The sequence below is a fragment of the Olea europaea genome, chromosome 3, assembly GCF_002742605.1.
Source record: "Olea europaea var. sylvestris chromosome 3, O_europaea_v1, whole genome shotgun sequence".
Classification (NCBI taxonomy): Eukaryota; Viridiplantae; Streptophyta; class Magnoliopsida; order Lamiales; family Oleaceae; genus Olea; species Olea europaea.
Genome location: NC_036239.1, coordinates 5,899,561 through 5,915,219, shown reverse-complemented (window position 1 = coordinate 5,915,219; position 15,659 = coordinate 5,899,561). Strand labels below are relative to the sequence as shown.

General features: G+C 32.5%; 1 protein-coding gene across 2 annotated transcripts; it reads right to left on the bottom strand.

Moving 5' to 3' along the window:
• Window positions 1–23: 23 nt before the first annotated feature.
• On the bottom strand, window positions 24–7,973 carry LOC111383687 (serine/threonine-protein kinase Nek1-like). Of its 2 annotated transcripts, XM_023007820.1 has the most exons (15): window positions 7,597–7,727; window positions 7,425–7,475; window positions 6,911–6,999; window positions 6,693–6,759; window positions 6,250–6,315; window positions 5,398–5,444; window positions 5,199–5,244; window positions 4,927–5,007; window positions 4,787–4,829; window positions 4,651–4,700; window positions 4,485–4,566; window positions 4,279–4,328; window positions 2,722–2,795; window positions 2,280–2,331; window positions 24–1,515 (listed from the first exon to the last, which is right to left on the bottom strand). In XM_023007820.1, exons 2-15 carry the CDS (start codon window positions 7,425–7,427, stop codon window positions 1,012–1,014), a joined length of 1,254 nt encoding a protein of 417 aa, XP_022863588.1. In that variant the 5' UTR covers window positions 7,428–7,475; window positions 7,597–7,727; the 3' UTR covers window positions 24–1,011. The 2 variants fall into 2 exon arrangements, with proteins under 2 accessions (XP_022863588.1, XP_022863597.1); XM_023007829.1 differs by lacking the exons at window positions 7,425–7,475; window positions 7,597–7,727 and adding an exon at window positions 7,779–7,973.
• Between the last annotated feature and the right edge of the window lie 7,686 nt (window positions 7,974–15,659).

Below are 15,659 nucleotides of genomic sequence, written 5' to 3'. Positions count from 1 at the left end.
TACTTCTTCAACTTTTCCTTATTTTGTGTCAGGAATAAGGAAGGGGAGGGGAAGGTAGGAGAGAAAAGTAATGAGAAGAGAGATTATTTTATACGTAATTCACTGATGTACCCTTAATTTCTTAGTCTACATATTTCAGTTGTCATTAGTTTAGCCATCAATGCCTTATGAGAGTGTAGAATGAAATAGCGATTTCAGAGTAGGGTACCTAACTCTTGCTTCCTCACTGAGTTTCAGGTTCTCAACCAACCCATTTGATATTTACCATTAACTTCCACTTCTGCATTTTCCTCCTACACCCATACTTGATACAAATTTACATTGCTTCAGCTATTTACTAGAAATCTCATCTAACATAAATGCATCTGACTAAAATGTTGTTCAACAGTCGAAGAGAGAGACATTTTAATAATGATGGTGCCATATCAATCATGCAAAAGGTGTCTATTAAATATCCTAAAACGACAGGATAATTATACAAATTATGAAGGTTGAATTTTGAGATGTAATAACCAATCTTGGATTATACACTTGGTCATGCATTCTTATCTTTGGCTTCCTCAACTTGAATTCAAGTATTAATGATTTTAATTAAGAAATTACGAGTGCAATGGTAGTTTTAGGATGCTGTTATATTTCTTACTTCAGAGTTAGTTTGACTACCCAATTTCTGCCTCCATCTTAACTCATGGTCGTTCTTGTGTAGTAGGTGATACATAAATTTTCGAAAGAATGCTTATAAGATTTAAAATCTAAAAGATTGTAAACATGGATCCCTCTGTGAGTTGGCTATCAAGTTCATTTTATTTAGTGTAGATACTAGGAAATCAAACTCAATAATAAGCAGTTTGTGCAGGCAGCCAAGTTGGATTATATTTTCACGTAAGGTCACTAAATAGACAATTACAATTGAGATAACTAGTTCAGTAGTTCATCGGCATTTTTTTCCCAAGCAGACAACTATTTAATAGCTATATTTTCACAAATCCTCCGTGCCTCTTTTAGATACGGTCAAGAAACAAAATGCATAAATCCATGCACATAATTATCTTGAGATCTTACCAGTTCACGATTCTTAGACAACTCTGATTTTCTCTTGGACACTGTAGAAGCATTTATAGCTGTTGCTTTTGGTTTCTTAGCAATCTTTGAGGTTCTAGCAGTAACATTTTTTGTAATGACCGTCCCTTCATGTGAGCTTTCAGTGGAGAGCTGTTTTATTCTCGGATGCAGATCAAAAGGAGTATATTCAGTCCTTTGCATAGAAGAACGAAAACTTTGATCAGCTCCAGATGCACTGGGATTCAAGGTTCTGTCATTTCCACATGATAATCGTCTCTCTCTATTCACTGGAGGATGGACGTTAACTGGCTCTGAAAATCTAATTTTCCTAGTGTTAATTGTTTCAGTTTCCACCCATTGAATTGGTAGACTGTTGCGTCTGGGGCAATTGAGTTTCAGATGAGTGTTAACCACATAGGGTTGAAGGTGGGGGTGCCTAAGAAGTTCTGCAGCCTGCCACAGTGATGATATACTGATTAGTTAAAAGGAAATATTTCATGATATACAAATATGTGCCACCATACCATTTAAATTGATATCTAATAAAAAAGAGAAGAGGAACAAGTTGCAAGGCAGGCTGATAATTCACGTAGCATATATTCTTTAGAAACCTACATTTTAAGTTTTTAAAATATGTTTGGGAAGCCGCCAAAACAACTCTCCCTGCTCAGTTTTGCTTCAAGACGTTTATCAACAAACATTTTCTTTCACACTAAAGCTTCAAGTTTCAATTAACAAATGGAAACAATAACTGCAAATAACATTAACATGATATCGACAGTGGCAATCATGGTGGCAAAGGAGGCAATTACAATTTGATTGGGACTTCTTTTTGACATAAGAGGTCACTGGAATATTGAAGGTGATGATTGGTATATCAAGCAGGATTGAGCAACAGAAAACCAATGATGCAATTCTCAAGACTCAGATGTCCTTTTGAAGCTTACAGTGTTGGAGAATATTTTTCGCATAACCGGAACACTGAACACCAACAACAGAACAAGCCTTATTTTCAATAAAGCGGTTGGGTACATGAATCATTTTTCACCAACATTCATCACAGCACTAATTGTACTCTTTTTTCACATTAAGGCCAACAACTGATGTTGATCATTCAGGACAGAAAACAAGAGAAAGAAGGGCTAGAAAAAAATTTCAATTCCAACGTGTGTAATATGATATGTAATGTAAAATGGGATTTACAGAACAGAGCTTACATTAGGCCGAAGTTCTGGATTTTTCCGCAGCATGCTTTTTACCAGACCCCGGCTGCAACATAGGTGTGCAAAATAATATGAATTAGCTGGTCACAGAAGAATAAGAGAACTACATTTGAGAAAAATGATAATGACGTTTCTTTTAAAAAAAAAAAAAACCACGCTTATACTGATGTTCATCAAATAAGATTATCTTAGCAATATCTTCGGAACTTGCTAGACATGATTCGATTTTCACTTCTGTGTGCACTCGATGGAGAAACATGAATACAACTTCGTGATTCCTAAGATTTTGTTTGCTAATATAAGTTGTTTGACATAAAAATAAATGCAACATATATTACAAATTCAAGACAAGTTTTAGAAAATGAAAGTAACTTGAAAAGGAAAATAGAACTCGTCTTGAAGAACAACTAGAAAACAACACTGTGCGATAACTTACAATGCACCAGAGTATTTTGTGGGTAGTGGCGCCACAATAGACTTGTTTATTTTATTGATGAGTGCCTGGATATCCTGCATGAGAAATTACAGAAATTAACAACTAGATCATGACAAACAATTACACAGCAGAAACTAAAAGAGTTGACAGGAAGCCTGGAATACATTCAAAATAAATGAAGATTAGAGAACAAGGTTGAGTTGTTGTGGGGGGTCCAAGGATTATGTGTGACAAGATTCTACGAAAGTACAACCACCTATCCACTCCATTAACAATGTGCAATATGTTGGCTTAAAAGAGCATACCCGAATCCTATCATTATAGACTAGGACACAGATCATGCTATTATTATTTATCCTAAAACAAGGTAGAAGGATTTCAATCCAATTATAAGTTCAATTTCTGACAAACAAGTGTTCCTTGTTGTTTGTCAAGTTCTAATATTATCCTATGCTGGAGAATGTGTGCTACATTTTATCAGGAGATTATTAAAAATGTTAAAGTTCCAAAAGAATATTCTTTCCCTTTGCTTGTCAGAACAAGCCTCCAGATCATGCTCGAACGGTACCCTGCATAGAATGCAAATGTGCAACTGATATGCTGCTAAAACCGCTCGGCCATGCATGCTACTATCCAACAACTCATAACAACTTCAATAGGAACCAGATAAGTAGATATTTAAAGTCTTTTCAATGTTCTCCGAATGCCTCAACCATCTTTAACCCATGGTGCATAGAGTTCTTAGAAATGTCCAGTATTAGAACATACCTTACAACCTGTGTTGAATGGGAGACTTCAACTATGGTGGCGTTTCTGTGTTTGACACATGTCGGACAAGTATCGAATATATCGACACTCCTCGGAAACTCCACCGTGGTCATTTTTCTTTCTTTATCATAAATATTATATATTTTTAATTCAAATTTACTATTCAATAACAAATAGGTAATTTTATTTAAAATATTTCAACAATAAAAATTAATAACAAATATAAGACTAAATTTATACTATATAAATATAGAATGTTAAAGAATTTAATCGACGTGTCAGTCACGTGTCGTGTCAATTTTTTATTATTTATTTATTTTTTAAAAAAACTCGCGTATTGGCATGTCCGTGTCGGTACATCATTGCTAACAACAATTCATAAGCATCAACTAGTCCATCCTATTACTTTCAGATCTAAACAACATAGTATGCTTAATATACAATAGCAAATCAAATGCTCAAAAAATGTACCAAATTTCTGAAGCCAATGAAAAGGTCACAATCAGCACCAACAGATAGGCATAATATTTATGATTGAATATAGATCATACGCAGATGAATTGGCAAGAATTAATGCACCATAATACATATATTGGAGAGAAAAAAATTACTTCCATAATACAGGTAATGTCACAAGAATGAGGAACACTCCAAGACAGTTTAATCATTTCCTCTTGTATGTGCAGGAGATTATTTTGCTCGAAATATTTTACACTCCTTTAACACAAATGATTGACAAACAAATCAATCTTATCAGCATGCTTCAAGATTAGATTAACAGCAACTTACGAATGCTTTGAATGCAGGTTTAAGTGCTGTCATCTCATATACGCAGCATCCTGGATGACACAATTTGGTAGACATTAGCATGGTTGAAATAAAACCTATAAGCTACGTCAATATCAATTAGGATCTACTTTAATTCCATAGGAATCTGTGTGTGCATGAACTTATATTACTGGAACTGTGTTTCATTTAGAAAAAAATTAGCTTACCAAGTGACCATATGTCTGATTTGGAGCCATAAGGTATATCAGCAAGAAGCTCAGGGCACATATAACTGGGAGTTCCAACTATCTGAAAACAAAACAGCAAGAATAAGACTGACAAGACAAAAACTGAAATGTAAAATAAACCATTTATGCTGACTATATTACTTACAGAGGAAGCAAGATCATCTGAAGTCAACATCTTGGCAAGTCCAAAATCACCTACAACAGCAATCATGATAGTTGAGCAACTCTATTAAGGTTGCCAAAAATTGGAAATTAATTTAGATCTATACATATTCTCTTACCAAGACGAATATCGCGATCTCTTGTTAAGAATATATTAGAACACTGCAGGAATTTTAGCAACATAATTACTATAAGCTTTTAACGAACTCAAAAATATGTTATAACAAATCCACCAAGGAGACAGATGCTTCCAACTAACCTTGACATCTCGATGAAGAATATGATTCATGTGTAAATAGTCAAGTGCCATAAGAAGTTGAACAAGCCACTTACATAGGATCTGCAAACAGTAGAAATATAATTTAGACGAAAAGATTCATACAAATTGGGTGATAATCCACAAAATACTCGGTATCCAGACACCAAAAAAAAAAAAAAAAAAAAAAAATTTTTTAACACTTTATTTTTATTTTTAACACTTCACACTTAAAAAAAAAAAAAAAAAAAGAAAAGTGCAAATGCAGAAATTACCTCTTCTGGAAAATGGATACCGTTTGCCTTTTTTATTGCTTCTGCCCTACAAACCAGAAGTGGCAGAAGATATGAAGATCTATCTATCTTTCCTTTTCCTTTCGGGGTGTGTGCGTGTGAGTCGGGGAAGAGGGCACTTTCACTCAGAAACATAGATCACAGACCAACGTTACAGTCTGAAAAAACAAGAATAACTTACATGTCTCCACCTTCACAGTAACCTATGATAATGCACACATAGCAACCCTGAGAAAAAAGTTTACAAAAATCAACTATAACAACGTTTAGGAGGTCACAAGTAAATTAGAAGCTCTGACATTTCTAACCAACAACACATAAGTTTCTTACAATCATTATTTTTATTTTCCATTTCTTGGAAACTAGCATGGTTTCTTTAAACTTCTTAAAACAGTAATAAAAAATTGATGAAGAAGACATAAACAAGTGTATAGCCACCAAGAAAAATTATTGTTGCCCACTTGCCAGAGGCAAGGCAAGGTATATGTCAACTGAGTACTGAATTCCATTACATTGTATAGATTATGGGAAATGTCTATCTCTAGTTTATACTTCAGTTACTTCTGATGCAGTAATTAAATCTGCAATTCCTTCAGTTTACAAACCATGGGTAAAAGTCAGGAAAGTTTTTCTCGAAGTATAACAGGCATTGAATTACATAAAAGAAAAATGTATTATTTCTCGTAAGTGACTAAAAGCTTGTACTAAATTTCAGTTATATACCAAGCTAAGGGCATAGTTAACATGTGAAACGCTTCATTATTTGAGAAATTCAATAGATCAAAAGAAGTTCATCTTTCATGCTAATTAAGATCATGAAATTTCAAAAATTGTCCAAAGTCGGATGAAGCTAGCGACCAGCAACCAATGTAGGAGGAACCTATCGATATGCTAGTTTGAATGAGCATAGCTTGCACATTGATGGTTAAATTTAATATACCAACTAAAGAAGAATACTCATAAAAGCAATAAAAATCCTCAGTATGAATACCAAGGACGGACAAATATTAGTACAAACAGGTGAGGTGTCCACCTTCTCCACCCATGAATCTTTGTAGTCCACAATAAATGGATTCTGCATTTTTGATATTAGCTCCATCTATAAAACACGGGAAAATGCATCATTTTAGATATCTTAGAAGTACAGAAATTTAGAGACACATCAAATGATTTTGTGTGTGTGTGTGTGTGTTTGTGCGCGCCAGCGAACAATACCGGATGTTGCAAAACCAGTACAAGACTTAAGAAGGATCATTTGCTCCTTTTACTTAAATGTTTAGGAACTAGTGCTAGAGTAACAAGGATTATTTGTTTCTTGTACAGTATGGTCAAATTCCCTATTCCTAACACTCAATTTCAAGAATACAAATGCTACATAACCATATGAAGTATGAAAAAGTCTACAGATAAAAAAGGGGCAAACAGAATAAACCACCTTATATGAGCAAGAAAAAAGAAATTAGTTACACCACTAACCTCCTGATGTGCAGATCGACGTGTCCGATTGGTTTGGCGGGCAAGACGGATCTTTTTTAATACATACCTTAATATTAAGCCAAAAATGAACAAGGTAAAATCAATCAATGATGGAAAAAATGCATTATTTAATTATTAAGTTAAAGATGATGTACATGACAAATGATATTTGTCCAGATAAGAGGGAAAGGTAAAGACGTAGTTAGTTCGAAGCTTACTTCTTCTTTTCAAGCTTGTGCCTTACAAGAAGGGCAGAGCCAAAAGCCCCTTTTCCTATCTGTTCCAGTATTTCATACTTCTCCATTGCCTACAAAATTAAATATCCGTTAACTGTTGAAGTCAACTTGAGACAAGATGTTTCAGTCTTCTCACAATACCCACAACCAAATATCATAAGCTGCGTTAACTTCCCTTCTATTTGGGGGGGTTCTGGGGACAAAAAGTACCAAAAAGGAAACAGAAAAGACAATGAGAAACAGTTTAAATTACAGTCAAACTGATAAGAATTAGAGATCACATCATAGAACAATTTACTTGACAATAGCACATGCATAAGAATATATAGCTACAGCATTAGTGTGATGTACTGAAATAATTACATAAAAATTTTATTTTAAATTTTGAATAGGAGTAATGCATTAATTCTGGACAAGAAATAGCATATTTAATTCCCCGAGTAACTGAAAAATAATCAAACATTAGAAATCTTTCAGTAAATGAGCGGTTACAGACCATGAATTTAAAGGACGAAGTTTTACAGAAATCTGTAATGGAGATCCACTCCTAAAATGGAGAGAACACAATGAGTTATACATTAGCATTGTTGCAGCAAAAAATAAAAATTAACAACAGAAAACTCAGAAAATTATTATTCTAGCAAAGCAAAGGAAAGCGAATCAAAGACCTGAGAATAGCAAATGCAGCTGAAAATGAAACTGAAATTCAACAAATTACACAATATATAGAGTAAAACAAGGTCACGGTCAATTCAACAGATTCATTCATTGAATCCATAGAAAGAAACTTCAAAAGGAAAAGAGTAAAGCTGTAAATGTAAAAAAGGAAAAAAAGAGATAGAAAAATCACCTGAAATGCGTAGTTTTAGTGTACTGCGGATCACGAGCTGCTTCGAACAGACATAAAGTGAAATGCGACCAAGGTAGTTGAGCACATCACCACAAAACGACACCGTAGCAATGCCGGTACAGCAGAAGATTAGCAGGAAGAAGAAAAAGCTCTCTCCCTTCCACTGGCATTGTAGCTAACACATTTTGAGAGAGAGAGAGANNNNAGCTTAAGAAGATTTATTTAAATCGATAAAAATATCCTGTATTAGATTCATTTTATTAAAAAATAAAAAAAATCATAGTCTCCTATCAGTTTTTACTCACTTTTTATTCACGCACTTAGTACCGTTTGGCTCACATTATTCCAAAAATTTATTTTTCTTCATTTTATTTTCAACCACATAATCTTTTATAAAATTATATTTAACGTAACGAAAGGTTATAAGAAAGATGAACAAATCGCACAAGATGAAAAAATTTTATTTCTATGAATTAATACGGCCACAAATGACTTACAATGTTTTATATAAGAAAAACTTAAGAAAAATTGGAAAAAAATAAAAAAAACTATTATTTTCCCAAAAATAAAGATAATGACTAAAATTGAATATCCTAATTTTAAGGGTTAGTCTCCAACAAACGGAATTCAAATCCGACTTCAATTGATAGAGATATAACCAAAATAAAATTTACCAAAAAAGAAAAAATGCTTAAACAAATATCTAAATCAAGGAATTTGCCCCTTTTTGGGTTTATGCCTAGAGCAAATTTATTAAGTTTTGTTCATTGGCCCGTTTTCAATTAAATCTGACTAAAATTTTGCAAAAAATGAACAATCTCAAAATATTTCCAAAAATCAGAAAGTTGCATATTTTTATTTGTGCCAATCTCATTTTTCCATACAATTTAATTCCTTCTGTACCACATCAATATTATACATAAATCAAAAACTTTTTCATATTTCTTAACCATATAATCTTAAAAAAATATTATTCCTAAAATTATAATTGCCACATAATGGTTAGTAATGTTTATAAATTATAAAACTTTATCAAACGTACATGTTTGGCAAAGTTTATAATTATTTATTAGCTGATCAACGATAAGTTTATCCATATATATATATATAGAATTCAAGGTTTTCAATCTAACAAAAATTTTGCCAAACATACCAGATATTTCAATTTTTTTGCGTCGTCGTTATGAAAAAAATAACGATGAGTGTATATCTCACTTCGAGGGAGCTCATGAATATTTTATTATATGTGGGTCCTTCTCCATGTGAGGGAGTGTAAACTCGTGTGTACATCATTATGTACAAGTAGTATTACCCTTATAAATATTGGTAATTCGAAGGGATCATACTAGCAAGTGGGATCCTAGTAGAATGTGCTTGTCAAAGAATTCTATCTATTATTATGTGTGCAATTTGTAATTTGTTAACTCAATTTATTATCCAATGCATTATGTCTCGAGTCTACATAATTTATTTATTTTTTTTTATCAAATAGAAAGATTTCGACATATTTTAATATGTAATATGATATGTCCAACTATTTAAAAAGGACGATGCTGTGCACACAGAACTGTCGACAGCCCTCGTCACATGAGAGGTTATACCTTGTAAGAAAAATCAGTTTAAAAAGTATGAACATGATAGCAAATACGTTGATTTAGAGATGTTTATGTGAGCCCCACTCCAATGGTTGAATGCGCAGCAAAAAGTAGAGATCTATGTATTGTTAATGAACAAACTTTATCCAAGTAGTTTGATCTTTATTTCGGAAGTGAGGCGTTGAATGGATGGGGCCCAAGGTAGAGCCCCTACAGTTGCAGTTCCTGCAGTGTACATTTGGAACGCGTCTACCTAAATTCTTCCCAAAAGCGTTTTCAGTTTCCTAATGCTTTTGGGACGCTCAGTGAGGCAAAGTGCAGGAAAATGTAACTGCAGAAGATGTGGACCGACAATAGAGGCAAAGAACGTGGGCCACACTCGTAGTATCCGCTAGTCACCCAATCACGAGACCGTTCAATCCTTAATTTCATCTAATTAGCTACAATTCCTAATGTTTGTTGAATAATCATTTACTGCAATATCACATGGGGTGTCCCTTGGCCATACTAGGCGAAGATAGGGCCCTATTAACAATATGCAATTATGCCCCGTTTGGCCCCAATTTCCTATAATTATGCTCCCGTTTGGCCCCATTTCCTGAAAATGAAAATGGGTAGAATAATGTTTTTTTGAAAAATGAGTGATTGAAAAAAAAAAGAAACAGTTTTCGATTTACGCATAATATTATTTTATAGAAGACTGTGTGGTTGAAAATAGGAGAGAGAAAAATTAAATATAATGTAATTGGATTTAATGGGGGTCAAACGGGAGCTATATTTTATTTTTAGGACATCCATACAAATAGCACTAATATGTATCTCTTTTGGTGTTTATCTTGTCACGTCAACTAGACATAATTTTGTACACATATTGCATTGGTGAGATTTTTGGAAGACGTTGTCTATTCTTCTTATGTATCAATATTTTTAATGAATCATATCCATAATCAACTACATAAAATTAATACGTTATCTAAGGTGGTTTCTTCCTCAAATCAACTGTATAAAATTGTAAATTGGTGCTTGATGGAATTCATATATAGAAGTTGCATGTATGCATGAAAAATAAGAACAAATTTTTCGTTTTTGAAGCATACTGATTTCAATCGTAGGAGTGACGGGAGATCAAGATCGCATTTTTGTTCCATTCTTCAACAAATCAAGAGAGTTAAAACAAGGGAAGTTATTAGTTACTTCTGATTTCTGTTGTTGATTTTTTCATTAGGATTCTTGACATGATCAAGAAAATAATTGTAATACCCAAAAATACAAAAGGATTGTATCCATCTTCTATAACGAATTATTTACCCATGATTGTTCACTTTGAGGATTTACCACATTATATCGCATGTTCTGTGTTCGAATTCACCGTTACAATATAATTTTGTAATGCATTCAAGAGTTCATTAGATAGCTAGAGCTATCGGCTAAACTATTGATTTAAATAATATCTAAATAAATAGTTATTTTAATTAATTAATTGATAATTAATTAGCTATTAAACTTTCAATATTGTAACAATGCAAACAGTGGGGTAGAACATAAACTGTACAACAATTGCTACAAAAATGAATTTGATTGCAGTCATTGTATGTACGTGTCACATCACATCTTCGATTAGTTTTCTAGTGAGAGTAGAGCAAAAACAACATTAATTTTGCTAATACCTTGAATAGTAACATTTTTATTTTAAGCTTTAATTATACATAAAGGAACACAGTATAAATTAGCTATTAAGAGTCGTAATTTCTAGTTTGTGTTGAAATAATAGCACTGAAAGTGAGTGTTAATCGGTGTGGGATCTGTCTGAAATGTGGCTTGAGAAGTGCTGTACCAAACTCGGGCCAAAGGAGTAACATTATTTTTAGCGCCTATTTGGTTTAACTTAAAAGTGAATTAAATTTTAAGTTAAAGTCAATAATTAATTTTAACAATATATTTCATGAGATTCATTACTGTTGTCGTAATTTCTGTTGTCGACAAGATTTTCTGGCAACAGAACAGAAACTTAGTAATAACAAAATAATATTTGAATATTTCATACCTTTGGGCCTAATTAGGTCAGTACATGGGCCAAAATTTTAAGGTGGCTGCGTTGGCTGGGCAGGTATTCGAGCCCATAGGCAGACGCCCAATCCATAAAGTGTCGAGGAAAATCCAAAAGGGGGAGAAAATGGTACGTACGAACTTTTAAATTGTAATTCGGAAAAATCAGGAACAATTGTGATTTTTGGATATTTCCTGGATTTCGGGTAGACTTATTATTTTAAAAATAAAGTTTGATTGAGAAATTAATATATAAAAGTTGTTATAAATTCGTACTAACATTTGGTATCTATATGTTAAAGATTACATGATTTTTTTGAACATATTTTTCGACTGTCAAGTTGTTATCAATGTATCGCTACCAGAACACCACGATTTTATCTTTTCGAGGTAACATTCTCAATGAAATTGAGGGAGGTTTAAGCTTTCAATTTTTCTGAGTTAGTTGAACAAACATATTCGTGAAATCGAATAATCGAATACAATCTATTTGTTAAGATTTGGGGTTTCATCTTAAAATGTCAACTTTATTGAGAATAGTAGTCTAAACCCTTATAAATTGATTTATATTTTCATCTTTATTTGATGTGGAATTTTATTTCTTATATTAGTTCTTAATTTTTATTAACTATTTTTTAGATAAAATAATTAATATAAGAGAGTTGTAAAAGTAAGAAGTGTTTTCAGATGTTGTATAAATGAACGATTAGTCTTGGGTTTGAGCATGGAACATGAAGAAAAAATCACCGAAATTATGTTAGCCTGTCGTTGAGCTGATGCTCGAGTATCCAAAACAAAGTCATCGCCGCCCCGACTATCGCTCGAACGATACACACTTTTCGCTCACCGAAACTCGAGCGATGGTGTTTTTTGAGAAATTCTAGTTCACGACTTTCAAGAGTTCTATCAATCTTATACTATTCTAATACCTCTCTACTATAAATACACAAGTCCCACTTCATGAAAACCTTAGTTGGTCATCATTTTCTCGTGTATATATATATATATACATATTTATTTATTTATTTATTGACAGTGATGTTTAGCGTATCTTTTCTCACAAAATTAAGATTTAACTTGGAAGCCTAAAAATAACTAACCAAGAGGGTGATGAATTGGTCATTAAATTTTTTTTTGAAATTAATTCTATATTTAAACCAATATGATAGCAAATTAAACAAATATACACAAATACGAAAGCAATAAGTAAAAAGGAAGAGAGTGTGCAAATGATGTAATTGTGGATGTTCGATCCAAACCAATTATCTATTTCCTCCGTTACCAAACTCTCCGCCATGAGCAAGGCCTTTTATAGTACATTGATTGACTTATGGTGCAATCCAATCTTTTACAGTGCTTCCGATGATTTACAATCAAGGAGCACTGATCCTTTTACAATATAAAGCTTTACGATACCTCTATATGACCCGTGAATTCAAAGAGTAATTGAGTTTACAATTTGAACTTCTCTCTTAATAAATGATATAATTAAAATTAAGTACCAAGAGAGAAATATGATAACATTTTAAAAGATATCAATGAATATAAATCAAGTGTAAGATGAGAAAAACGTTTGTGAGAAAAGTGATTTTCAATAATTTGATCTACTCAAAAAAGTTTTTCAAAAATGAATGATTTGATCTTCAATAAATGAAAAACAAAGTAGTTTGGCTCAATAAACGTTCATGAAAAGTTGTTAGTGAATGTAAAGTAAGATGGTATTTATAGCAATCAAAATGTCAGGTTTTTTTGTTGAATCGGACAAACCAACCATCTGGATGACCCGCTCTGAACCGAATAGTAAAGAACTAGCCATTGTGCATCAAATTTCAGAACGGTTAAAAAAATTACCGTTGGAACCAATCAGACATCTGTTAGGGCAGAATAACTCCAGAATTTTCCTTTTTGATAGTTTTAAAAAATGTAGGTTTTTAAATGACTTTTTCGCTTAATTTTTAAGGATAAGTAATTTGTACAAAGTTTTGTCTGTCCAATTTTCCTTTTGAAAATTAATTTTGTTATGTGATAATTTAAAAACTTGATTTTCTTTCGCATGAAAATTCTTTTTGAGCTATTGCAATTCAATACTAAGAATTAAAGTGCTTTACTTTTACATATAAATTCAAAGCATCAAAGTCTATTGTCTTCGATGTTTGACAGTTGCAATTCTTCAAAGTGATTTGTCGTGAGTGCTCGATTTTCGTCTTCATGTCTATTGATCGTCAATTTGCCTCCATATTGATCGTTTGATCGTTAATTGCAATTCTTTTGATAGAGATCTTTGAGCATTCAATTTATCAATTTACAATAAAGGCTACAGAGACTCGAATTCAACCTGTTAGAGATAAACACAATTTGTTTTTTATAATCAAAACGAGAAGGCAACCATAGATTAACATATCTTACAAGGATTCGTGAAACTTTACACACATGGGTCATTTATACAATTTACTCCATTTAACTTGAACTGAGTATGTGGGAATGTTTACCGATCATTGATTTTGCTTGTACATATTATCAACTTCATCTTTGAATTGTTATATATTTGTTGTTGGTTTTTGATAATGATATTTGACTTTAAAAAAAAAGAGAGAAGAAAGATAATTGCTTGTGCTATAATTCCCTTCGTCATTTGTGACAAAAATGAGGAGATGAGAGAGTTTGCAGTAAGGGGAGATGATAGTATTTCATGGCATTTCATATCATAATACACCATAATGCGTAGCTTTTTTGAGTTTTGATGTTTTGTGATATTAATGTTTTAGTTATTGTTTTGATTAACATTAGTATTACTTCTCAATCTAACTAGCATATTTTCGATAGTGTGTTTCAATTGTTATATTTCCTATTTCACGTTCTTTGATACTTGGTCTTTGAGTTGTTGATTTCAGGAAAACATGTTTAATAAGGAAAGCTAGAGACAGACATTCAATTTGAGTTTTGATAGATTAATTTTGTTTTTACTTTATTAACTTGTATTGTATATTTTGTTACAGAATGTTAAAGGGAGAGTTTTTTAGGTCTTAATTTGTATTGGCTATTCTTTAGACAAAATGATTAATATAAAAGAGTTATGAATGTGAAGGAGCTATTTGAGATGTTGTATTGATAAATTAGAGTCGTTGGTTTCGAGAATGGAATATCAAGAAAGAGTCATTGAAATTATACTAGTCTGTCGCTAAGTTGATGCTCAAGCATCCAAAACAAAATTATTGTTGCACATCTATTGATCGCCTGGTGCTCGAATGATGGTATTTTCCAAGAAAACCTAGTTCACAATTTTTAAGAGTTCTGTCTATCTTATACTACCATAATACCCCTCTACTATATAAATACATAAGCCTCACTTTGTGAAAACTGTAGTTGATCATTCTTTTCTACCTTCATAACATTCTTTGGAGATCAATCACAAATTTAGAAAAACATTAATATCATATAATCCAAAACACTCACTTCCTAAATATAATCAGGAAGGCACCTTTTCAATAGACTTTAGAGGTTGCTGAAAATTGAGGAAGGTTGGACCAGAAGCAAAAGTATAAGAATAAGGTGTTCTTGTTGATCCACAGAAGATAAACAATCTAGAAGATCGGGAGCACGTGTGAGTAAAACAGGTTCCAACGAGTCTTAAAAATTGCAGAAATTAGATTAGCAAGTCTAGTGGGCATTCTAGGCTAGATCATACTGTAAGTTCTTATTGTCTATAGTGGAAGTCACTAGCTTGGTCTTGAAATTTTTAATCATGTAAAGGATTTTCTCCGTCAACAAATTTTGTGTGATTTACTGCTTTATTTACTATTGTGGCAATTCAACATATGATAAAGTTAACTTGATTGATTAAGCATCTGAAACAATTAAAAAGTGATTTGTTGCTTTTAAATTGATACTTTTAATTCCACGTTATTCACCTCCCTCTAGGTAATTTTAGTGTTGAACTAGCTTGCTGGGAATAGGAGAGGTCTAGGATATAAGCAAACCGATCAAGATGGTGAACACGTGATTTCACTTTAACATGTCCGCGCAAAATGGTAGCTCGTTTGAGTAGACTAATATTGAAATTCGCATGCTCTTTTTTTATCTTAATTGGATCGAATTGCTCGTTAGAGTTTAATAGGCTTTGATGTCATGCTAAGATTTATTGTTTCATCCGAAAAAGTAAACTTTATTAAGAGGAGTGAACCAAATTCTTATATTCAGTTTTATTTCTTAACACTATTTACGTGTCCTAAATTATCTAATC